The sequence below is a fragment of the Cebidichthys violaceus genome, unplaced genomic scaffold (genome assembly GCF_023349555.1).
Source record: "Cebidichthys violaceus isolate CVI_PGR_0920_01 unplaced genomic scaffold, fCebVio1.0.p SCAF_10, whole genome shotgun sequence".
NCBI lineage: Eukaryota > Metazoa > Chordata > Actinopteri > Perciformes > Stichaeidae > Cebidichthys > Cebidichthys violaceus.
Genome location: NW_027176263.1, coordinates 8,133,646 through 8,161,382, shown reverse-complemented (window position 1 = coordinate 8,161,382; position 27,737 = coordinate 8,133,646). Strand labels below are relative to the sequence as shown.

General features: G+C 38.6%; 1 protein-coding gene across 1 annotated transcript in view; it reads right to left on the bottom strand.

The window, feature by feature from the left end:
• Positions 1 to 27,737, bottom strand: part of col19a1 (collagen type XIX alpha 1 chain) — a 101,612-nt gene that overhangs the window by 61,978 nt on the left and 11,897 nt on the right. The window contains exons 5-13 of the mRNA XM_068724160.1: positions 24,737 to 24,860; positions 24,363 to 24,638; positions 23,524 to 23,604; positions 22,708 to 22,827; positions 21,821 to 21,874; positions 15,950 to 15,994; positions 12,311 to 12,355; positions 2,890 to 2,943; positions 1,086 to 1,121 (exon numbers count right to left, since the gene is read on the bottom strand). Of these exons, the coding sequence (XP_068580261.1) occupies positions 1,086 to 1,121; positions 2,890 to 2,943; positions 12,311 to 12,355; positions 15,950 to 15,994; positions 21,821 to 21,874; positions 22,708 to 22,827; positions 23,524 to 23,604; positions 24,363 to 24,638; positions 24,737 to 24,860 (835 nt within the window). The remainder of the gene's footprint in view (positions 1 to 1,085; positions 1,122 to 2,889; positions 2,944 to 12,310; positions 12,356 to 15,949; positions 15,995 to 21,820; positions 21,875 to 22,707; positions 22,828 to 23,523; positions 23,605 to 24,362; positions 24,639 to 24,736; positions 24,861 to 27,737) is intronic.

Sequence of the window (27,737 nt, the reverse complement as noted above, 5' to 3'; positions counted from 1 at the left end):
CTCACAACACTTTCTGCTCAAACTCACCATCCAATTTACTGGCATTATGTGAGGAAGTTTTGCAAAAAACCATGTTCGCTTCACAGGGAAAGATTGTTGTTTGGCTTGTCCTTAAAATTAGCTTTGGAGAAAAGCTAATGGATGGCAGCAGTGTTCCGTGGGTATCGTAGCCACTGTGGTGACATAAAAGGGGCAAGCCAGAAGCAGTAGGACATAGTTTTTGTATCACTCCAGTGGTGATTAAAACTGGCAGGCAGATCCCCCTCATGATGTGTACATAATTAGCTAACCACCAGCAGTACACCTTTAATCTCCAGCAGCCGTCAACTCCCTGGCTACAATGCATCGAGTGCGTGTGTGTGTGTGTGTGTGTGTGTGTGTGTGTGTGTATGCATCTGTGCCCACACATTCACTATATGTGATGATAGGTGACTATGCAAGCATCTGCTAGTACATATATCTGCTGTCCGCTGACACATGTACCTTCAATTTGTGTGTGCACTGGAATGAGCACATTTCTGGGTTATGTTCTCTGTCCTCTCGGTTTTACAAGACCACAGAGGAAGCGCTAGTACAGCCAGTCCAATTATGAGATCGAAATACATAAAGTGCGGTGTCGTTCTTCCCTGGTGTCTGCAAAGTAGAAGTCAGCAGGGACAATCCCCGACCCAAAAAGTGCATGTCTCACCCATGTGGGATACAGCCAGCGACTACCTGTCAAACCTCCACCCCCACCCCACTGAGGCTAGGAGCTCTATTCTTCTCTGCCCGGCTGCTCATCCTTATCCTTTTTGGCCGAAGTGAGGAGGCCCACTGAGCCCTGTCTATCTGCTCCTTGTTTGACCCATTCCCAGGTAATGGTAATGTGACACAGACACTGCTCAACTGAGTGTCTCACTTTCCATCTCTGTGGGCCAGACATTTTAACACTGTGTGTAGCACCCGGTCAGCCAAAAGGCTGCGATATTTACAAAGCTCAGTCCAGCCATTTCAGTTCACACCCCCATGACACCATTTCAATATGTATACTTCTTTTGAATGTCCTTACAGCAGAATGAGATGTAAATGTAACAGTGTGAACTTACAGGCAGCCCCGGATCTCCAGGCAGACCTATATCACCCTGTGAACGAAGACAATAATTAGTAAAAAAGACTTAAATCTTCAGTCAACTGCATCTTTAATATTCTGTTTGCATTGGCTACAGCTGCTAAATCTAAACAATATATTTTTGACTTTTAAACATTTACCCTAAAGGCCAGTCATAATGTTTGTGATAAAAACTGAAGGTCAGGTTTTAGCTATGCGTAGCAGTAATATCTCAATATGCACTATGGTATTTACAGTATGTCTTGAAATGAAGTCTGATGACTTTTAAACTGTCAGATGGGCTCATGGGCTGGTGCCATTAAATGCGACAGGCCTTAAAATAAACACAGCCGTACTATATCATGTAAAAGCTTTGCTGTACAGTGTTAACGGCCAGGTATGATAACATTGTTTGGTGACTGTGACATACAGGCAGTCAAGAAAAGTCATATAAGGGAAGGAGTTGATGTCAGCAATGATCTCACATGCTTTTTACTGCTTCACTTGTTTTTTGTCTTTTCTGATAAAACTCATGTATCATTGTCCAATATTTTTGCAGTCTCTCCCCTATACGCCGCAATCCCAACGGTCTGTTATTAAGCACTGAGTTGAGGATCAGTGAACTTTAAATCTGGCAAAACCTGTTCATCAGATGTGGATGAAAGGGGGAAAAAAGCTGTTTGTAGTTCATATCCATTTTGTTGTCTAAATGAATGTCACAGCTAAAATATGCCTGCTATGGGATATGCAAGGGACTCATTACTTTATGCTTCTAAATCTGCCTTCCTCTGTCAGTTTCAATACAAACAAACGTTCTCTCCACCCCCATCCCCACCATCCCATCCGGAAAATAGGATAAAATACGCTGTGATTCTCTGTTGTCTTCACAGAAACACACAGACCTCATTATAACTTCAAGGCGGGCAGACAGAGCATTGCACCTACAATTATGTGATGAGTTCTTCCAAAAGACAACAATAACAAAAGAAAAGCCCCAATAAGGGAGGAAAAATGAAAGTGCTGGGGATATGGCAACTAATTACAGGAAAAACATTTCATCTCATACATGGAAAATAATCCCACAATGGGATGAAAAGAAAAGTAAAGTTTAAAACAGACCAATATTTTCTGCATTACAACAAGAGTTTATCTAATGCATGTCAGTGATGTCAGTGAACAGACTGTAAAAAGGCTGCAGATAAAGTTTTGCATGAAACTCCTCTACTGCACGTCCAGCTTGTCTTAAATCTCAGGATTATCAAACCAGTCATAGCCTACTGTACATGACATACCTACGTAACTCTTATTTCTAATATTTGGGACCAAATGTCAAACATATTCTAAATCAAGAGTCCCTGTGAGGGGTCCACAAACAAGAAGGCAATAATATGCAATCCACATCTTTGCTGTAGGCTTTATAATAAAACACTGTTTGGAGAGAGCAAGATAAAGGGATTTTGTTGGCTATGTCTATTACAAACAGCTATCCCTATAAATATACAAATACTCTGCAAATATAGTGAGCGGAACATTTTCTCTCAGCCGGGCTATAAGCTACTCTATAGGACCATCAATGAGTTCTTGCTAAGTTATGATAGCAATAACAATATTCTTTGGCTGGCCATGTTTGGAGTAGCAATCATAGCAGCACTTCAAACAGATGGGCAAACCTGTTATTGATACCACAGCTCATGAAAGTCAAGCTGATTCCCTGAAGTATCTATTTTCATTTAAAAAAAGAATAACAAAAACAATTATGGTGTCATTTTGTCCGGGCCAGTCTGTGTGGCAGACTCACTCACTTTGTTTCCTTTAGGACCAACTGGACCAACTGGCCCTGGGTTACCTTTTAGACCCTGGGAACAAAACATATACAACATATTGAAGTTTGTTTCTTTTTAGTGAGAGTTACGGATTAAAAACTGGTTAAAAAAAGAACCCAACATGTGTTACTGTATGTCAGTATGTTGACACTCAGTAGACAAGTATCTCATGCAGGTGTGAGATTCCCATGCCTGTCACAACCAGTTAATGAGAGAAGAGCAGATAATGTCAATCATTAGACGCTGCATGTCCCGAAAAAAAGAAAAAAGAATCTGCTGAGAGACTCACAATCAGCTGGTTACACAGTTTCTGCCCCAAACCCCTTCTCTGTTTTCCCTTGTCACACTTGGGTTTAGCAAGGACTGTGATTGCCATTGCTTTTACACCTTGATGCAGAGGACCTGGGGGTGGAATTGAACTACACAAGCTCGGGGCAAAGTCAAGCCTCTTGGTGGTGAAATGTGAAAGAGGAGTGACAGCTGAGATAAAGAGCGATAGCTGATGAATGAGGCTTGACACATATTGACAGGCTGAATTTGCAGTGTGCCTTGTTAGGTGTGACACATTTGGGCCAGTAGCAGCGGCTCTTTGAAATGGGTAAGGAAAGATGGGGCGCGTGAGCGTTCTGTAAAATGATTCAGAAATACAAGAATTTGTCATGGTTAAATTTAGAGTTAAAAAGGCTATTAATAGCGAATTATATATCTGCAAAAGATGATTACCTGCCTTTGTCACATTCAGTCTGGCTCCACTAGAGACGTGACTAATTCTTTGCCTGTTCACTGCCAGCCTTATATTAAAACACTAGCATTCAGAAAAACACAAGCAGTGGTTATACTGGTGAAAAATAATTGCCCTGATGGTAACAACACATAATGCAGCTTGCCTATAAGTTGGGCTTATGATGACATGATTGTGACATGATTTTATCACTTTGTGTGGACCCTCTGCCCACGCACACTGTCAATAACAGGGCAGCTGTCCCATAGCCGTACATGAGAGCCCAATTCTTTATTCAAATCGACAGCCTAACCGCTTTACTGGGGCAATCTGACACGAGGGGATCCAGAAGCAAATGCCCCTCTGAGTTATTACCAGAGCTGAGGCAGAAACGAAGGAGACTAGAAGGCTCACCTGATAACAAGCTCGTAAACAACTTCAGGTTCTGTCAATTACAGAAGAGATTTTGATTAATCTTGTAAAAAATTTGACACCATTTTTGTAATGAGGAGATCTTGTCTCGTTGCTGCTGGTGGAAAGTTTCCTAATAAACATGTTTTGTTGTTATTGTGATCCTTTACAGTCATTATGCGGTTTCCTCTTGTTATTTTGACGTTTGTTCCCAATCGAAGCTTTGTGTTTGTGACGAGCAAATTTAAAACACACTTACAAAACAACACTACTCCACATTATTCACTCCAGTAATGTAGACGTAAATACTTCAGCATCATCTATTAAATCATGCTTGCAATTCATCTGAAGTGGTGCTTAACTCCGTCCAGAGATAGAGGGAATTATTGTTTTACTATACAGTATACATGACCTCAACATATGTATCCTGCAAAAAGCTGACCACTGGAAAAAAATCAAAAACCACACCTGCTTTAAATGAATCCCTGGAGCTACTATACATCCAGTTTAACAATACTACTGGGTTCTGTTATAAATCATAAATATTTAAGGTTATGCTTATGTGTTACAAAAAGACCTTCTCCTTCCTTAGCGTCCTCCTCCACAGTCTGCAGACACAAGACAACATGTTTACAGAAGAGTTGACAGGAAACTACCATGATTCCAGTGGTGAGTTATGTTTCCCAGGGCACATGTCCTTAACGGAAACCAAATACAGGTCAGTCAAAAAAAAAGTCCCTCTCTCACCACATATTGAATGACAGTCGCTCCCCGTGTTTTACAATTAAGCTAAACTTGTGGCCAATATGTGTGCCAGAAAAATAAATATTCTAATAACAAGAGTCAACAAAGCAGTTTTACATAAAAGCTCCAGAATTTATTAACTTTGCCAAAATGCTAACAATGCACTCCCTCAACTTATGCTGCGTGATGCTCAAATCCCCATGTGTGCTTGCAGTTGTTAATTTACTATGACAAAAGATGCTTTCGCTTAGACAAATTAGTGTTTTTGATAAAAACTTGGCTCAACTGTGTGATTCTTCAGATAATTCAAAGACTGCAGTATTGTCATTGATAGAACCTATGGAACTGCACAGCATCTGGACTTGTCTGTAGTAATGATATGCATGATAACAACCAGCGCAATTAAATGTGAGCCCTCACTTTTTTTGGCGAAGGCTCTTGGCAGTCTTACAAATTTAGCATTAAATCTTACTCAGGGACACACAAAATAAACATACACAAGTTTTTGCTCTAATTGTCTCCTTTTCCCACAGCCGTTAACATACACCATGCTCTCTGAATAAATTCAGAGTTTGAATATTTAAACTATATTTGTTGTTTTTTTCACTTTTATGTGATGATTCACTGTGGGGAATGTAATGCTGTTTAATAATATATATGTAAATATACGATATGTTAATCAACCTAACTACAGAAGGTTTCAATTTGTTCAACTTCAGGAGAGCAGAAATTCAATGTTATAAACAAACATTTATTTATTCAAATTTACACATGACAAGGTTTCCCCTGGGCCAAAATCTACTCTATTTTTTTAAACTTGCTTGTTGTCACTGCTGCAAATATTGTTCAAAGTTGTGCAGTCAAGTGTTACCTACCAATTTCCTTTATGTCACTGTGTAAAGTTGTGCCAGAACACTCTCTTATCCTTGCTTTCTCCCTTCTCCAAGCCCCCACATATAGAGACTTTTAAAAGACTCGTTCTTATGTTGTTCAAGTGAAATAAGGTAATAGAAATAATAAATATATTTTGGTATCAGTTAAATAATAGCAAAACTAGATGTCTAATTTATTGAGAAAGATACCTATATTTGAATTATGTCATATATCACAATATTTGCTATTGAAAACAAAGCACCAATATAAGACTACTTGAGACTAACATCCATGTTTTGTAAAATGTTGATGGAATCTTTAAAAACAAGGCAATACCTCTTATTGTATTACCAAGGAATGAGATCATCTTAAAGTATAAAAATGATTCTTTAAAATCTAAGTGACTAAATGTTGAGCAACACTAAATCATTCAATTATGATGTATTTTGATTATTGTCAAGAAGGTCCCATCTCTGAAGTATGAAACATCCCATCTCTGAAATAGGACCCATTAATTAAGGTAAAAAATCTTCTATAGCATAGCCTGATCTGGACTCAGTTGTGAGCCCAATTTCCGTGCAGAATGACATGGAGGCAGATGTACACGAGAAGGCCGGGATATTGTTAGCTTTTCTCGCAAGCTGTTGGCTTTGTATCATTTACAGGGAAGGATGAAGGAGGGATGCAGGGGCTGGGAATATGCCGGTGCAGGTTGTGTGGCTGTCGTTTCTGCAGCACGAGGTCAGAACACTGTGGGGAGCTGTGTACACTTGCCTGCTAATTACACACACCACTGTGTCTCGTCACTCCTGTAGTGGTGAGGCCACAAGACAATCTGGCAACTCCCCAGCACAGGAGCACTAAAGCAAGAGAGAAGCAGGGATGTACAAATGCAGTCTAATTATGTTTACTTCTACCATTTACCAGCCAGAGCAGCTGCAGGTCACTGCCCTCGTCTGACAAGAGGTAGAATAATTGCAAGTTTTAGTTACTGTACACAATTTAATCATCACAACCTGGGTTTGGCCTATTAGGGAGAGGCTAAATCAAAAATTGGAGATGTATTACTGTATGTATTTAGAACATTCTGGTGGGGAAATGTTGTAATACTGAATGACAGGCTGTTAAAGCTCCCTGGAACAGGATCTCAGTAACATAGATATCTTGAGTGCCGGCCTACAAATGCCAGGGAGGTTACAGCAGGAAATGCCTTTTGTGAGTTTCCATTTGCTCAGCGATACACCACCGCATACAGTGTGGCGATATAAGACTAATTACATTGAGTGGTGACAAAGGTCGCTTAATAGCATGTCTTTTACACTCTATGAATGTATACAGTTTCCAAGGTAACCTAAATAAAAGGGCCATTGTGTGAGGATATCAGAGTTCACTGTCAGAGATCCTCTAGATATCATGTTCTACCAGCAATGGTTGACTTCTCTACAACACTTCACTTTTCAGCCAAACATGTATCCACAAATGTAACTTGGATTACCCACAAGATAACATGGTGTGCACTCCCTCTGTCCCCACAGGACGTGTATCTGCAAAATGATACTAGATCACATGCTCATACATAGAATTCTGGGTTCTCAGGTGTCTACTCGCGCCTGAAATAACATACTAGCTTTAAAAATGGAATATGAGCAAATTGCAGTAAAGGGACACATCGGGTATTAGAGTCTCACAGTAAATAGGTTAACTGAAATCATCAAGAAAGTTTATTTGTGCAACATCCATTTTCTTAAATTTGTTTACAAGATAGCAACCGACATGTTTTCTGCTGTTCCTACTATCGTCTTCTTGCTCCCTATATGCTTCCTTTTCAAATGCAAGGAGCATTACAACCCCAATTTACTGAAGTTTACAACGGGAGCATTAAAAGACACAGAGCAGCATTCAATTCACTAGCTGAGTTTTTTCTCAATACTTGAACAACTGAAACTAAATCAAATCAGTCAACCACCTCTTGCTGACAGATAAAAGTATATGTAGCAGTATCGTTTTATCATATATTAATTATATATATATATATAATTAATATATGATAAAATTATACATATAATTATCATTGATAAATTGATATAATTATAAAATGATACATATAATTTTATCGGTTATAATAGATATAATATAATATATATAATATATTATATATAAATATATATATATATATATATATATATATATATATATATATAATTAATATATGATAAAATGATCACCTGATCCACCTTCATAATATTAAATAAGGCTCTAACAGTTTTACAGGCCTAAAGGAACCAAGCAACAGTCAATAGCTCTGTTCGATATCTACATTACAGACCGCAACATCTGCAGATTCTGCAAATAATGTCTTTTGGGCTTTCTCAAGTCTTCTAGAACTGATTACTGTAAGTGATTAACTGGTTAAGAAGGGGCAGCCTTATTTAGTCGATGAGGCTCAACCTCATTCACTCACTTACAGAGGCACTGGGCGTACTGGTTTTAACCCATTAATCCTGTACTGCTCAATGCTCACTGATGAAACATTGGGCTAGTTTACCTCATATCTTATATTCCGTGTCCTGCCTTCAAATTAATCTAAATCAAATACAAGGGTTAGGTCAAAAAATCTAATAAATCACAGGAAAACAGAACAGCTGTGAAAAAGACTAATACTGCTAATAATGCTACAATTTCATGGTCGGAGAGACTGTGTTAAAATGTGGATTTTCTCAGTTTCCACTGAATTTCTAGGAGGATGCATACAAGAAAAATGTATCAATTGGGATAAATGGCAAAAATGTATGCTGGGATTATTTGCTTAGAAAAAAGCACTAAGGGAAATGACAAATTCTGGTTAATCTCCTCACGTGACAGCAGCTAGAATCAATATTTCTATATTAACAACAGAGCCACTAATTGAATGTGAAAGGAGTTGTTCTGGGTGACAAACCAACAAAGAATATTAGCCTACTTTGTTGTTCCCCTCAGCTCTACAGAGCATTTTAGAGTCAATTAGCTCTGGTTGGTTTTATGGTCCACAACTTTACTGTTCTGGTTCACTCTCCCCGTTATTAGCATCCGTCATTTTCAGCAAAAAAAGGCAGTAAATACCTACTGTATGCTTCTGTAGCTGCCCTGCTGACTGCTTAAAAAGCGTTGCATACGAGATTGAGAGCATTTCTATTGCCTCTCAACGGCTCTCAACATGGCAACGGCTGAGCCAGCAATTTTCAGATAACGGTGCTAACGGTGCTTTCAGTGCCAACATCGACAAAAGTGCTGGCAGAGCTAACAGTTTAACTGATGGGGAACCAGAGGGAGGTTGCTACATTTCCGCATTGACTCCATTGGTTGGGACGGCCTTATCGGCTGTAACCGCCTTATGAGCGTAGTGCAGAGCTGCGGTGAGGTAGCCATTAAGGCACGCTCACATGCAGGACCACGCACTAAAAGCACGAAAGGCCGGCCTGGTTTTGTCAACAAAGAACGGAGAAACTCAGATTACAACACATACAGAGGGAGAGTGGCTTCATTCTCTGCTCAGGTAGACATTACGCCACTTTATCTTTACATTGCAAATAGTGTTTGCTGCTATATTAATGCTCTGAATATCAAAATACATACCGAAGCACATTTAAGAGCCAAATAGTTAAGTCAAGAGTTAGTGGAGACCAAAAGCAGAGCTAAAAGAAAAGTGACTAATGGACTTGAATTCATGAGGTTGATGCTCTGTAACTGCTGGATGTGTGAGTAAGCAACCGTTTACCATCAAGTTTGGCATATAAACTCAAAAGGTGATACTACTGTATGTTAAGTGATTTATTTTTTATATGTTTACAGCTTGTTTCCGTTACCACCAAGTGTTAAAAAAAAAAAAAATCTGTTAATGCAGGTAATGGAAATATAAACTTATATTTTCCGACATGGAAATGTGAAACTTATCTATACTGTTTCTGTCAACAAAGACTTGTAGCTTTGAAGAGAGTATACGCTTTTCCCCGTCAAAAAGGGCTGTCTGATGGCAAGATAAAGGGGTGAAAATGTTCTACATGCAGCGAAGACTTAAACAGATATTGAGTTTTTTTAGGTGGGCCTTTTTCTTTAGGCGTCTAAAATGTGATTTGCAGCTGGCACTGTCCACAGCAGTATATTGCTTTGCTCTCATGTCGGTACTCCTGCACTTTTCTCCAAACTGGTGGCGTGCCAACCGCCATCTACAGAAGGTAATACACTGACTATGGATGATTACCTCATACAACCCCACTTCAAAACACCCAAACTATCCCTTTAAAAGAACCACCTTACTCAGCATCAGATGAAAAGAGAGACGTCAATGTCATCTCTGTGCTTCCAGACAAAAGCAGGTCCAAGCCATGTTTAACCTAACGAAGCTCAGAGACACTGTGTGACTCTTGAACCCAGGGCTATCCATTATTAACCATTATGGGTGCTTAATGCTGAACAAGCCTCCAGGAGGAAATGCTACCAAAATGTAGTTCCAATTTTAAATGACTTGTATTTGTTTCAAATCGGTGAAGGATGAGGCACAGTATAATAAATTCCTATAGGATAGGCATGTTGAGCCATGTGAGCATGACCAAAGAAAGCCCAACCGCCCATTTGGGATGCACAGGGATAAAAAAAAAAAAAATAATTAAAAAGTCATCTCTCCTGCTGAAAACTGGAACTGTCCCTTTCTGTATTTGTAATCACAGAAAGTGACACACACACAGAGAGAGAGCAGAAGGGAGCAGACCGGCCGGTCAGCACACCCTTGGTCCAAACCCCTGCCTCATACAGAGATGCACTCGATGTACTGAAATGCAATTTAGCAAATAACATCAACTGTTGACACCTCGACTAAGTTTTGAGCAGCTGCTTCTTTTGGACAAGGCTCATCAACACAGTCTCTTCACAGCGCACACGCTTCCAGCTGCTTTTACAGTCTATGTACCGCTGTTGTCCAGTCGACTGAAGCCCAGAGTGAATCAGTGAGCGAACAAACAAAGGCTGCTCACAAGCTCGGTCACTCTTTCCTCTTGATTGCTGTAGAACCAGTAGCAATCAATGAAATAAACACCTGAGGAATCATGTACACTTAAGTTACAGTTTCCATATAATATTATAACTATAAATCAGTCCGTTTTTGATGAAGATGGAGTTAACTTTCCAGGTGGTCTTGCGCTACTTCAAATCTCTATGTAAATAAACCTGATTGTGTCATTCATATGCAAATATACACATGACGTCAACTGGCTTTTTATTAAGCAGCCAATAGCTACTTACCTTGGAACAAAGAGAGCGATGTTGGTTGTGGGAGGACATACTAATGCTTGAGTTTATAATCGATTATTTTCTTTTTCCTTTAATCTGAATTTTACTTCAATTATTGCGCTCCAGGGAAATACTGATAGGTGGAAAGCAAGAAGTACAGAAACTATCCAATCTGATCCTTCCAAGTTGACCAACATCCTCATTCTCTTTAGAGGAGCAGTAACAGTAAACTGCCTTTTCTTTCCATCACCAGCAGCTTAACCTTTAACACAACATAACAATTGTTTCTGTTGCAAAATGCAAACATATATAAAATCAGTATTTTTAATTTTGCACATGTGTTTTATATATTACTATATTAAGCCAGAGTGTATGTTTTATTGCAATCATAAAAACAAATTCATAGAGAATTTCATAAGTCACAGTACAGCAGCAGTCCCTGCACTATTTTACTATGTAACTTTATTAACTGATTCTTCTGGGAACCTGCGCGCTCCTGTAAATTTACTTTTAGTGCATTTTTAACGGCTTTCTTCCTACTCATACAAAATATTTTTTTTAATACCAAGTACTTCTACTTCTAGTACACTGTAGGTCAATACTCCTTCAGCTCTACATACTTATGTTTATCCCTGGCTTTCGTTTCTGCTTTCTCTCAGAGTAACTGTTAGCGCATATCCACAGCCTGCAGGGAGGCTGATTTCTGGGGCAGCTGTTATTCTACTCAAGGGGGTGATGGTGATGAAAAGAAAGTCTCTTTATTGAGCCACTTTAAACTGACCATCTGCACAGCTACCATCTACTGAGAGTGTGACATTTTGGGCAAACAAATGCTGTACGACATAAAACATACTTTGATTTAACTAATACTTTAGAAGAACTGCACTAATTTGCTCTTGGCGAAAAGAACTTCACTAAGACCGAAGAAGAATAGTAAATCACTTCTAGTGCATTTGCATTTAGTGGAAGAAGAAATTGAATAATTTACTAGCACTTCTTGTTGTGGTTCACATTACTGTACAGTATTTGCATTAGTTGCATCACAGCAGCCAGATTTAAGAGCAAGCAATAAAGTTTAACCTGAAATGACATAGAAGGGACTATGGTAATTTGAAAAATTAGTTTAGTCCATTAGTATGCCAAGTCTATGGTAGCACACATATCCATTAATTTCACTACAGAAGGACACTGCAGGCTCGAACACACTTAGATCCACTTCAGATATGACAGACACCTGAAAACAGCCACACAGAAACCTGCGCTTTACTCCGACCCCCGGGGCATCGCACAGAAAATGAAAAACCTATAAGAATTGATTCCCTGACGAAACTAGATCTGGCTGATGTGCTATGTATGGAATATATGTCTGCTGGAGATAGAAGTACTTACCTTCTCCCCATCGATTCCCTTTTCCCCATCTGATCCAAGTTCCCCCTGCAATGACAAGATTGAAAGTTAAAAGGCAAGGAAAGGACCCTTGGAAAGTTTATACTTTAATCTTTTTTTCCCCCCACTTTTACAGCCAGAAGGTCTTAATAATTTGGTACAGTTAATACCACTTTAATATCACATTTGTCATTGGAATGAACCAGAACCTCTGTAAAACCTCTCAAGCAAGATTAATGAGGGACACGGTCACTCCAAAAAGCTTGTTTTTGCTGTTTTTTACTTTATTCATTGGATTTTCAACGTAACCAGCATTTATAAAATAATTGCATTTGTAAGTTAATAGAACAACACATCATAAACAACATTATGACAAAACAGGGTAGTCACAGAGGGAAAAAAAGTTCAAACAGAAAAGTGTACACACACGTGCGCACCCACACACACGTATATAGACAGTATATATATATATATATATATATATATATATATATATATATATATATATATATATATATATATATATATACACATATATATACATATATATATACACACACACACACACACACACACACACACACACACACACACACACACACACACACACACACACACACACATACATACATATATATATATATATATATATATATATATATATATATATAAATAAAAGGTTACATAAAACTGTTTGCAGGTCAACTTGATCAGACAGTACAATCCTTAGCATCACTCTGGATCTGCAGGGAAATGTTTAAGAAGGCGGGCCACATTGCACAGAATTAGTTTTTAGACCCAATAAGTGTGTGTTTGACTTTCTGCAACCTCATGCAATTTAAAACGGCTTTAATCCAAAGAGCATGAAAGGCGGGTGCAGAGGCTTTCCATCGAAGCAAAATTAATTGCCCCGACAACAAAGTAACAAAGGCGATTGCATTCGTTTTGGTCAGTTGCAATGTGCACGAGAAAAAACACCTAAATAATGAAATAAAAGGCTCTAGTCCAGTCTGTGTGCCTCTTATTTTTGAGATAGTCATTCCAGAAACCAGCAAGAGATGAGCGTCACCAAAACATGTACATGATTTGCAGCATGCAGGTTAAATCTTATACAGTTAGGGTTCAGATCCTTGTAAATTTTGGATAATCTTGCATTGATGAGCCCTAAGAATGAGTTTACATTAAAAGGGACTTTAGTGTTTCATAGATGATCAGATATATAACATAAGATGATGAATAAATTCATTTAGTAATATCTTTACTAAATGTGAGCATATCTCTTGTAATGACTCACTTAAAGCACTAAGGAGCTTTAGCAGTTACAAGGAAACGGTATATCCACATCAACATGCAAATGTAAGCACCAAGGGGCTCCACAGTCTAATCACAGCACTGTACAGATGGACCGTTTGGTGTAAGTATGCTATTTCTATCATGTATTTTTATTGACTTATTGTGGTTACAAGAACGTGTCTACAGTCACACACAAATACCTACATGTCACCAGGGCGACATTGTGTTCCACGTGCGCTGCCATGTGCCACGTGTCAGGACATAAAAAAAGAAATCCTTCCTAAATGCATCTATTTATGAAGGTAAAACTGTGCTAAAGGGGTGAGACTAGAACTTTTTGTCCACTCCTCATTGGTGAAATGAAGCTAAATCCCAAGCTCTAAAACTGACTTGCAGCTCCTTCGAACTGAGCTTAGCAGGGAACCACGCACACATTTTGGGAACCAGATACCAAATTCCCAGCAATATTGTTTGTATCACTGCATCATTTCAGCTCCAGCAAAGTCTATTGCATAGATAATATTATACTGGATGTTGTCTGGGAATAAGCTGGTAGAGGCTTATTTCCACAAACATCTTAGAAGCTCATTTCCACAAACATCTTTCTGATCACTGATTCTCCTTAAGCTATCCAGCCCCTGCTTTCCACACTCTCTGCCAGAACTATGTGAGATGTCTTGGAACTTGTTGGCTCTGTTATGAGAATGTGACCTATACAGTTTCATGACCTCAGCTGGCCCGTAAAAAGCTCACGCAAACTGCCATATTATATTGTCCAAGGGCAACCATATCATTACTGTTATATCGACAGCTGCATGAAATTGTTGCTCTCACATTGTGGCTGACAAAAGAGTCTCAAAATGTGTGTGATTTTGTCCAAGGGCACCATTTAAGACAGAAGAGGGAGATACGAAAATGCTAGAAAAATATGAATTGATGAGGAGTTGAGCTTAGGTATAAATTACTATGTAACATGGTACTGTGTGTTAGCATCAATATCGATACTACTGGTGGTGCTCTTAGTGTAGACTTTTCTTGTGCACTGTTGTGTAGCGAAACAGCTTTAGCTGGCTCCTAAACTTCATCTCATAAAGAGAGAGATGCTGCGCCACTAAGTGTTATTCCATATTACATGTATCAAGCTTCATCTCCAAATGTCCCCCACAGTGAGCTTAACATCTTCTATAGATATAAGTCCAGGATTAAGCCATCTTTCCCGTCCAGGAATGATCTTGGTTCCGGCCGATGCATAACCTGCTACCACAACCATCTGCAGTACAATCGATAACGTTAATACAATGAAATATATAGCAGATATGAATATTTTTGTTTTGTTTTTCTGAGAATAGAATCACAATCTCATACCCTCTCTTTCCAATGCATTGTATTACTACGGGTCATTCGTTCTTTAAGACATGGAAACAACAGCCATGTACCGGCATTACACAAAAAAAGTACTTCCTAGAGATTGGACCCCCCCCCCCTCACTGAAAGAGATAAACACAGGCGTCCGAGATGCCACATTTAATGGCCCACAATCTCACTAATGGCAGTATCTTAGAAGGCAAAAGGCAAGTAAGAAAATAGTGATGCATAGTGAGCATGTGAAATCTGGCTGTTTTCTCAGCTCTTTAGGATTGTAACAGCAACATCCAATTACAAAAAGAGCACTTAGCCAGTCTTCAAGCTCCCATTAAAATATGCACTTTTCTCCCAATTTAAATGTCCGACTTCACAGCAAGCCATTTATTTTTCACAGAGAAGATCTACGCTGATATTCACCCACAGATCCCAGCCCTCTCTCCGACCCTCTCCTACTACAACAACAAGGACCCAATCCCTTACTGGCTTCACACCCAGGACTACTGCCAACTGTGGCTAATGGGGCCTTTGGCCAAGCCAGAAAACGCTGGCGCTGCTTGGGACTGAAGTTGCGTCGCTTGTAGCAGCACCATTCACTCTGTGCCAACCAAGCACCCACTTGCTGGTTTAATTTGATTTTGAGATTGCTTTGTTTTCTGTGTTACTGTGGCGGGGTCAACACAAAGGCAAGCCAGTGACTCAATCCAATGATGTTAGAAAATCATCTCAGAAACGGGCAGTGACAGATTCCATAAATCACCAAACAATATGTGCCACCTGCTATTCACGGCATCAAAAAAAACATGCAGTAAAAACATGCAGTCTATTTGAAATGAAAGCAAAGGGGAGGCAGAAAGCCAAAAAAAACTGAAGCTCCCAGCTGAGTTCATGTCAATCACAACTTTAATCACAGCTTTAAAGGGAAAAGCAACACCAGGGAATTTTGATAGTAAGGTTTTGAAGTTGTTTCATCAGTGAGTAGCCTACCTTATGTCCTGGGTTTCCTGGAGCCCCGTCCTCCCCCGTGTCCCCCTGTGACGTAAACAACACACAGAACAGTTAGTGAAAGGTCTCTCGTTCACACATTAGTGAATAGCTTTATGACGGCATGTCATTTCAGCAGCGATCTTGCTCCTACAGCTGTTCCACAAGTTCCTGCTGACATAGTGACTCAGCAGCTGCAGATCGGGATACTATTTCCCAACAACTGGAAAGCACAAATCTGAACCTTGTTAGGGTTCATTGTATTATCTTAATAAATTCATTTTAAAAAAAGAGGACAGGACAGTCATAGAGGGTGGTGTAGGACAAGACATAATGGGAGAGAAAAGAAAAGAGATTGTCCACAGTATTGTAAAGAGAGAGATGGAGGTAGATAGTTATTCAACAAATTAAGCTCACACAGAACTTGCTGCAAGCTAAGAATCTAATTAAATGTGATGTCTATTCACGGTCACACCTTCATTAGCAAAACTCAATAGGCTTGTTTAGGAAGAACAGGGAAATGTGGCAAGTCCTAATAACTGAGATGCCATCTCTACACTATGGGTTATGAACCCCATTATTCTAGAAAACACTCTCAGTCTACCTTTTATAAATACTGAGCATGATCTGCTAAAATACTGTTCTTTGACTATAAAGTGCATGGCAGGTTGTTATACTCTCCATGGACTCAGCAACTAGATGATTATTCCATTTATGAGACAAAGAAAATTCACAGCTGCTGACGCTGATTCATTAAGAACCAATAAGCTTCCTAGAAAAAGCATATGGGAATGTATGTGTTTCACAGTGCTCTCAGTTCTTCTTTAATTTACATTTTCTATTCAATCCCTGACACAAAACGCTTTTTTAGAAAAGATAATAACATTTTCACACTGATGAATGAGATAGGAAAAATGGAAGGTTTTGACAGCTAATCAAAATGCACTGTCAGCGAAATAATAAAGTGCCTTGAGTAAAATTCCTCGAATTATTCACTTTGGAGGTACAATGGGTATAAATTGAATTAGAGAGTACTAATTGAAAACACAAGCCATAAGAGCAGGAGAGTTGTAAATGGTCAAAAACAAATTAAAGGCATTGTAAAAGGGGAAGAAGTTTTAATTTCACCATGATGCCTGTGTTTTTTTGTTTTTTTATGCATGTACATGCAGGAGCTGTAAGGCTAGTAATACCAGGGTTTATGTGCAAGGCCATAGAAAATGGATTTCCTTTCAAGTAAGCTGCATTCTTATGACCCAATCCTTATCTGTTTAATTTCCTGAGGGATTCTGGATTAATCATAGCAGTTTAATCCCTTTGCAGTGCATTAGAATCCTCCATCAAACTCTTGACTGTAATGCAGGATAGTACTTTCTGTTGGAGTAACAGCCAAAGTAATCCCCGCACACTTTCCTAAGAAAACCTCTGTGAAGGTCACTATGATTGGCCTGCACCTCTCATTATGGATGTTTTAAATGCTCTAAATTTCCCAAATGTCTTTGATTAATCCGTACAAGTAAGGATAAATTGCTAATAAGTATACTCTGACTACTTTTTAATGTTATACAGAGTGAGATTGTCATGTTGGTAATTGAAAGTCTCATGAGCTTAACTTATTAAGAGTATTTGCTCTGACTTTGTTACCCCTGTTTAATGTATTAAAATGTAAATCTAAAATAGTGCAGCACCGTTTCATAGTCACTGGAACTCCCTTGGAAATTTAGGGATCAATATAAATGAAATATGCTTAAACAGAGGTCCACTGCCACCACAATTTACCTGACATATTAATGTGCAACAAGGTCAGAGGCAAAAAGAGGAAAGCAATTACTACATGTGAGTTTGTGAAAGCGAGACGTTTCTGATATACTGCACTAATGGCTCAAAATGAACTACTTTTCTACTGTTTTTCTGCTAGTGGTAGAGGACATGAACATGTGCAAATCCCACAAAACATGAGAAACATTTCCACCGGATCATTAGTGACATTGTGTTGTCTTCAAGTATCTGCTCCAGTTGCTTACCTCACTAACATTTTAGCTATTGAATAGCACACTGCATCTGGTTTGAGCTGCATATCATATGCAGCTCTGCCTGCATTATTAAATCATATACATATCAACCTCTTACGGTACCATGTTGAACCAAGATGACTGATTTCGAGGTATTTAATGGTAAAATACTGCAGTGTGTCACCAAAGCTAAAGCCCCTCAGTCTATCAAACAGCAACTGTGGTTTGAGGGAACTCATTCAAACTCTAAATCAGGTAAATTAAATTATCTCAAAGCACCACTGTCAGTGTACTAATTGCTGGCGTGGCTCGCTGCTGCTGTGCCTGTAAATGTATTGATTTTACTCATCATTTAAACATGTCTCCCCGCCTGAAATGTATTCAATCAAGACTAAACCTTAGATTACATGGTATCTTTCCAAACAGATTTCAGCTCTCATCCTGCAACAACAATTCATGATATGCCAGTTTAAGGAGATGAACAAGGAGATTAGGAGAAAAAGGAGTTTTAAATTAAGAAAAGGAGGAACCTTTGAAGACCTGAGGTGGGAGGAAGCCATGGGGAGGAGTAGGTCAGATGTGTATGCCATACACACTTTTTCTTGACAATAAAATAAGTGTAAAAATAACTGTTAATTCATACTTCAACATTTCATTATTTAAGAAAAAAGAAAATGATGTACACAATTAAAGAAACCCCCAAAACTTCAGATTCAGCAAATCACTCTTTTAAGCGAGAACCTCATATTAGGTAAGTGTATGTTTGTGTCACTTGTTCATGCCAATAGCAGTAAATACAAAAATACCTTAACAATAGACCTGAGTCAAATTGGTCACTGTAAGCGGTTGATTATTGTAACCGAATTGTTTTTCCTTTTCTCCATTTCTCATGCAGACAACCATCTAATTGACATTTGAATATTTATTACATGAATGTAAAGGGAGCTCTACTATTAATGGCTTCAACCACAGGTGCTTTTCCCGTACACATTTGTTTTATGTCTCCTTCACTATGACTGTTTCTCCTTGTTTGAGTAGACGACACAATGTAGCCTGAGGAACACTTTGTTCCGCTGCATCTCGGTGGCTTGTTTTTGTCAGTTTGTCATAAGCCTCAAGGAGACAAGGTTTTTCATTGAGAGAACATTACTCTCTTCTACTGGTCATCATTTTAACGTCAGGCAGCTGCGGCCTCAAGTAGCCAGCAGACCGTGAGGCAAAGTATCATGGGATTAAAGTCAAAAATAGAATTATTATGTTTGAAATTTGTTTCCCAGGTAATGTCATGTTTTAAAGGACCCAAAATGAACGATGTAAGTGCACTACTAGATTATTATGGGCACATTATTTCAACTGCATTTGTATAGGAGTGATTCTGTCCCAACATCACTATAACTGTGATCACTATAGGTGGTTTGCACTGTTTATGCTAAATTTACAAAAACAATTCAAAATCCCATGAAATAAAATGCTTTCCCGTAGCAATGACATCGAGGATTAGATCGCTGGTATTAACAAAATTGGTGCTAACGGACATAAAAGCTGAAGCTAATTAAAAATAAAGAGCTGTGTAAATTGTCGGTGTACCAGCCATAATAATAAATAATAAGCCTGCATCAGAATTCAACATGGCATTGTACTTAAGTTCAGTTAAGTTTCAGTTCACCATCGAGATTTACCAGCCTTCTGACAAACAAGTCACATACACCTGAGCATACTATTAATCCAAAGTTGAACAATGGGTCAAATATATTCATAAAAATAACGAAAATAGGAAGATGATTTTTTTCTGAGTAAAAACAATGATGGGGTGTTATAAACTGACTGTGCCAGTTAGTCTTGAATGTCTAGTCCATGATCAAGTTTTTCCTTAACTTCATTGATTTAGTGTTCAAGGCTGTAATAGGATTTGTTGAGAATTCTGTTGTTCAGTACGCAAACAATTGGTGCCAAGTATTGATTTGTTGAGGACCTGAAATTAGATTTCAAGTGTTAACAGCATGAGCCCCTGACTCATAGCACAAGCCACGGCCAGCAGAAAGACTCGGGGAAAAAAATGGAACGGCCTCCGGAAAACCATGTTAAAGTCATTGTTGAGCACTGTAACACAAGACAGAGGCACCAAGGGTCTCTGTGGGTGTGCTCTTAGGCTTCGGTTCAAAACTAACTCAGTGTATATATATATCAGGATTTCATAAAAGCATGTCATGCATGCTGCCTTTTGTGAAATGCAAAATTGCCTGATACATTCTTGCCCACTGATTATAGTGATTTTATTTAGCAGCAAGTAATTAATCAGCAGGACCGCCAACACACTGAAAGTGCACATATACACACACATTACAGCTTGAGTGCTGATCCCTGCGAGGTCAATTAAGAGTCATTAGAGGCCAATTATAACACATTTACAAATCTGATTTATATAATCTGTTGCAATATACGCAATTTGGGTAGTATAATTATATATTCCTAACAAGAAAATAGAAGAAAATGAGCTTGCATAAAGTACATTTAATATACAAAGATCTATGAAATTATAAAAACTAAATGACTAGAAATAACAATTATCAAGATTTAAAGCTACAAGTGTTGAAAACATCTATATCTATGTATCTCTCTGAACAAAATTATGCTAATTTGTTAGTGACATTGACTGGACACATAGCAGCTATGTGCCAAACATGAATTGCTTTCTTAATAATCAAGACATCTATCTAATTTCAGATTCATTTTACACAATTTTAGACAGAACAGAGACCTAAAATGTTCCAGAATAGCAGCACCTGGTTGGCACCATTTGTAGGTTAAACAGTGTTAAACACAATGACACTTAAACAGTAAGAATAATTCACTAAGTAGACAGCACAAAGGAAATACCCCGTTTCCAAATGTCCGTGCTGAGCTGGTACAATGATTTTACACTAATAAATATATGTTGATTTTGTGCTTTCCAGGAATGAGTGGTTTTCCAGAAGTCATCCTGCATATCTTAATCCCACAGCTACATCATGTTAAATAGGACACTGACCCCAGAAGCCATCTGGTCTTATCAGGCATACAGTACCACCACCTGTTCATCCCTATGAATCCCATTCATAGTTGAATGCATTCTCCCTTGGTTCTTCTTTAACCTTGCACAGACAGCTAAAAGGGGGATGTATCACTTCAAACGATGTGATTTGTCAGGGGAAAAATACCATTATTTGTCTGGGTATTTGGTGGGTCATTTGTGTTTTTTCTTGCTCCCCAACCAACACAACACCTACTATTTTCAGTGACTGGGCATTTACCGTTTACATTCCCACCTGTCTATTGAGCTGTCATGTAGAAATTATACTAATTTTCTAGTGATTGGACAAATTTCCTAATTCACACATCTTGGGAGATTTGTGGGAAAATTCATCTTGTGAAGGTAATTGTAAGGTAGCTCTCTGAAATAACTTAATGGCTGAACATGACCCCATGTCAGACACTACAGCATAGACGAGAGAGAGAGAGAATTATTTTCTGACAAAGTATAAATTCGTCCTACAGGGACATGCTCTCATTCTTCACATTTAGACCTTGCACCTGTCCAGGAAAACTAATGGAATCCACAGTTGAGAGTATCATTTGAGAACAAAAGTATGGTAATATTTACAACATGGGACAACGCATGGTGACCCAGTGATACCACTCTAAATGATGTATGACTAACAGTGAATCGGGGATGTTGAACGTGATGTTGCCCACCTTCTTAAATCTAGACTGGAGTGAAAATATTGCATCTATAACATTCGCTTAACCCCTGCATGCTCCCTGTTAATTAAATACCGAGAACAAATAAGTGCATGTATCAATATCATAAAAATGTTGTCCGTACCGTGTCTCCTTTCTCTCCATTTATTCCTGGGAGTCCTGGAAGACCAGCAACTCCCTGTGCACACAGTATACATTAGAGGGTTAAAAGATGACGTAATCAAAGAGAACATGTGGCTATTGTTATTGGATACATATACATACTATATTGAACCTTTGCAATAAAGCACAAAGTTATACACATACACACACACACATACACACACACACACACTCTCACACACACACACACACACACACATGGTATATTGATACAGTATATATGTATATTTGTTATCATTATATATTATTGGCAATATGACAGACAGTCATTTGTCAGAAAATACCCTACACTATATTCAACAAATCTAAGTCTTATGATTTCTGAATGAAAAATAGTTCTTGACGAAACGATTTTCTAACATGCAAATAATGATATATAGGTATTAAGCAATGTAGAGGCGAAGTGTTACTTGGAAAAAAAAGTGTAATCTATATTAATTGAGCCTATTGTAACAACAACAACCCATTCAACATTACTGTCTGTAATTTACAAGCAACATTATAAAATGACAAAAAAAGGCTGTGTGTGGAACTAAACATTACCTCTTTCAGGTCTCAATTTGCATTTTAATCTAACATTAATATTGCAGTTTTTAAAATTCTTTCCTATTTTCACAAATTCATAGCGGTGTGCAGATTTACCATCCTTGAACAGTTTGGGAGAAATATACCTGTGTTTGCTTATACAACATCGCTATACTGTCTCCTTTTTTGGTATAAATGTTCTTTAACTGGCAGTTTAGTGCCTATACAGGATGAGTACATGCAGTGCAAATCAGTGCTGGTTCAGTTACAATAGACATTACACTTACTCAATTAGAGGCCCTTGTTGGGTGGAATTGATTGTACCTTTTCAGCTGGACAGTGGCATCTGTCAATTGACTTTGAGGCCGGCTGAGACAGCATCTGGGGGAGCTGGGATGTAACCAGGGGAGGAGAAGTCCCATTAAAGGTCTTCTTGGCTTCACACTGGATCAATACAGAAATTTCACCATTTAGCCACCTTCCTTTGTCTATGTTGGCAACATGACAAAAAACTGAAGAATTCACTGTAATGCAGCACACTCAACCCGAGGTAACCTGGGTTTTAGCTGTAATATATTTACGGCATGCTGCCATATCAAATATAAAATGCATACTGTGCAGGGAAACTCGGATAGTACTAAGCAGACAAGCAGTGATAAGTCCCTCTCAAGGTTGTGACAATTCCCTCGGGGTAATTTTACACTGACATGACAGCATGCTTATGGAGACATGTAATGGTAAGGGGTCAAAGGTCATCTCTCCATTTGGAACCTCTGTAACATTAGCTGGAATTGATTCTAGGGTGATGGAAGATCTCTGTTATCGAGTTTCTATCTGGGGACGTGTGCCCTCACGGACCAGACCAAAAACTTGTTACACTTTCATTGTCTGATCTCACCGCATAGGTTAGAATACAAGCTACAGTCTGTTACTATAGAGCACCGAGACATTGGGTGAATGTACTTTAATAGGTGATCTACTGATGTTGGAGGCAAACATATATTGCATCTTCTCATTTAATGCTCTAGTTGTGAAATGCATTATAAATGATACATTTTGTCTCAAACTATAAATACTCATTACTTGTTGTTGTGTGATTTATAATAAAGAGTACTGAGGTGAAGAATAATAGCGTTTTACCTTTGGCCCCAGCAGCTCACAGCAATTTTCCATTTCGGCCATATAAGGGTCACAGTAGATCAGTATTTGTTTCAGTTCAATCTGTGGGAGAGAGCTCTCATTAGGGATCATTACAGCATCATACATTAGTTTAATCATCCCATCATGCTCCTTGTTTTACTGACAAAGGTCTGCTCTTAACTGGTTAAGAATGTACAAGTTGTTCAATTGTCAGCTGTTTTAGTTTTTCTGACATTGTCCATTACCAACAAAACACTTCAAAAACATTTTTATATATATATAAATACTCATTACTTGTTGTAATATATAATGTAATATTGTAATTGATATATATATATATATATATAATATTGTAATTGATATATATATATATCAAAAGGCTTCAACTTCTGCATGAATTGCAGCTGCTTCAGAGCAGAACTTGAACCCTTCCATTTTTTCAGATGTACTGGCTTACAGTTTTACTAATCACATGGACTGAGAAGTCAGCTGTTAATGCTACTTAAGCCAAGTTCTAGTCTGAGGCATTGGGTGAGCAAACCGCATAGCTGACCAAATGTTTTTTTTAGCACTTTGTGGCATGAGCATAACTAACACATACAACACAATAGAGGATTTACAGAGATTAAAAAAACAAGCCCCCGGGGCATGTTTTAAAATCATTCTTAAGTGCGAGTGTATTTCAGAAATGTCTGTGAAGACAGTCCACTATTGATGGAGATGAGTTACACAATTACTGCATCAAAAACTGGTAAACCCTTAAATGACAGATATAGCAAAAGACAGAAAGGGAGAGAGAGAGAGCAAAATGTTTTTAACAAAGTTTGCGTGGGACATACATCTACAGGTCGTCCATCCTCAACTCGTGTGGTGATGAGAGTTCGCCCACTGGAGTCAACGCTGTCCTTCTCATCGGTCAGTCTCCTTTCTATTAGCTTGCAGTCCATGTAAATGGAGACGATGTTGCTCTGTACTGAAATGCTCAGCTTGTGCCACTGGCGATCAAAAAGGGCATGTAGGTCACGGCTCTTAAATGTGTAGCGGAGAACGCTCTTTAGCTGGGACTGGAAGGAAAACTCCAACACCTTCTTGCCACCATCAACCACAACAGATACCTGAGGAGCAGAGAAACAAACATCCATCTCATGATATTCTATTATATTTGTTGATATTGAAACTGATATGTGACATTAAAACATACAGCGGGGCCCACCTGACTACCTCCCGATTGGTCGAATATCTGCCAAAGATACCAGCGGTCTTTTTTTGTCGTTCTTCTTACCCGGAAGATGGTGACAAGGGAGTATTCACTTGAAAGCCCATTTGGAAATATTGCTCTAAAAAAACATCATATAACACAGTCAGATTCTCCCAGGATTTACATATTAAATCATCATTAAAACAATAAAAGAAATGAAAGATGACAGTGTCAAGTTTCATTTCTCAATATTGAATGTTGACTCTTTTAAAGCTTTCAGTGGCTAAACAATGAACCAGCCAATCAACTTCAATGATCAATAAAACATTGCAATATCCTCCTGCTGCAGAATCATGCACACAAATAAACCTGACAAACTTGATTTAGCTTGATGAATTGAATCCTGGCGTATTGTGTCTTTAAGATAATGAAAACATGTAGAAATTGATCCAAACTCTGAGAAGCCAATCTTTTACCTCAGAGACAATATGCTACAGTTATGGCTGCCTAGTGCAACGCCGTTATAGGTTTATGTGTATGACCTCAGATGCTCTGTAAAGTCAAATAGCAATCCGGTGTTCACGGCTGAAAATATGTTCCAGCTGCAGCAAACTATGCAGAGAAAATAGGGAATATACAGTAAAAACACATCCACTCTAAAATGAATGTATTCAGTAACTCATCTCTCAACCCACACCCTCCCTAATTTTGTAAATTGCATAAATAAAATAAACAAACCTTGCACCCTTCAAAAAGCTCTAACCCTAGCCCTAACTCTGAACTCAGATTAACAGTCAAAAGTGGAAGAGCATAAACATAATAAATCAAGATCAGCAAAAATAATAATAATGCAATGATAAGGTCATTGAGAAGGCAGAGCACAGCCTGGGGGAGGGAGAGAGAGAGAGTTTCTTTAGACAGGTTGGAAATTAGTTTTCACTCCAATATATCATCTCCTATTCTCTCAGAGCTTCACAGCCTCTTCTATTGTGTCCCTTGCATTCTTTGAGATTTTGGTGTAAACGGTACATGACTAAAATGATAAATACACCAAGTTAAAGCTCCCGAAAAATGCCTCTTTGAGAGGCCAAGGGCTGGGAAGGTTATTTGTTGCCCAAGGGCTAAAGGACTATTTTAGCTGCAAATCAATATGAAAAGTGGCAGGGTAATTTATAAAAATGAGGATTTACAAAATACATGCAACACAGAGTATTTCCATGCTGCATGTACATTTAACTACTTGTAGCAAATGTGTTACACGTATAAGACGCAGGGAGTGACATAAAAGAAAAATGTAAAAGAAAACTCCAAGAGCCTTTGCATGACCCTCATGGAACATAACACATTAAAGCAGGTTTAATACAACAGAGACACTCTGCGAAATACACTGCTGGGCTGTTTTCTGTTGGAGTTCACTCCCTTCTTTACGAAGTCCCCCATGAAGTCTGATCTTATTTCATAACACAGTCTGTCTACAGTGTGGCACACTTGATCTTTGGGGGCCCACAGGGCTAAAGGTCTTGACCTCGTGTTGACTGCCATTTGTGGCTAAATGGCTGTAGGTTGGTTTGAAGAAAACGCTACTCTGCATGTTTAAGTAAGTGAGGGAACGAAGTGGCTCTGCATTCATCTCCCCTGCTTTCATGCTACAATGCTAAAAAAACTAACTTTTACAATATACTTTGGCTTTTGTCAACCCTGTATCTTCAAACTTCCTTTTATTTAAAACAAATTTGCATTGTCAAATTTTGGAAAAAAATGTCACAGCCTCCTGGATTCAATAACAACGTTTTGTTCCATTGCAAGTCGTGTGACGTTTGTATGCTGTTCAATAGGCTTTGATTCTTTCTTTCAATCTTTTTATTTTCAGTTTACACAGGTTACATGCAGCATGCCGCCCACAAACAGAACAGCACACAACATACCAGCCAACCCCACAAACCACCAAACCCAGACACAAAAAGGGAAAAAAAAGAAAAAAACAACAACAACAACAACAACAACAACAAAATAACCAAACAAACAAACATAGATCATCACCCTCCATATTAACCCTGAAATAACACCTAGATAACAATAAACATTGTGAACCTAGCTCCCCGGGCATCCCCCGGAACCCAAAGTTGCAAAAACCTCCCTCTTACACACATACTGTATTTTACATGCCAGATAATGCCCTCCATAAGAATTACATACAACATTGCAGCCAACCACAAAGACAGTCGTACTCATTGACAAATGTTGCAAATGAAAGAAGGAAACTATTCTACCTGTCATAACAATTAATGATATTAAATATTGCGGACTTTCTTCCATCACTGAGTCACTTGGATCCCATAGTTGCAAAACCTCTTAGTATGATTTCGGCATAGTCCTCTCCAATAAAATCCATAACAGGGTTCCAAACAGAAAAAAAACCTTCATGTCTCCGTGGAGAACATGTATGAGCCTTTCCAGTGGGATTCATTGTAGAACATTATAAAGCCAGTTTGAAACAGATGGTTTTGCGTCATCTAGCCAATGCTGTAAGATTGATAACCGTGCACAGTACCATAGAAGACTGAGTTTTTTTTATACCTGTTTAATACAGGTGAGGCGGCGTCTAGGCCTAGGGTGCATTGTAGAGGGTTGAGCTCAATAGCACTCTGTATTATGGAGGATACTTGGTTGCCAATTTAAACCCAAAATGTACAAATTTCCGGACAGAACCACATTAAATGCACATAGATGCACATGCTGCTTACACCTTACACATGTTCTGGGCTTGCCTAGTTCCAAGCCAAATTACTGAAACAACCACAACGATGAAGAGCAGCAAAAAAATGTATCTTGAGCGACGTATCATTTATGAGCATAAGTACTGTACATTCTCAAATAGTGCACATCCATAGCAATAATCAGAAGAAGCAAAAAATATCACAGAGCTTCCACAAGAGTTGTAATCACAACTAACTCCATTTTTTATAAATAACCACCATGTGCTTTCTGGAAACTATCAGCTCTCTTGGAAACGGTC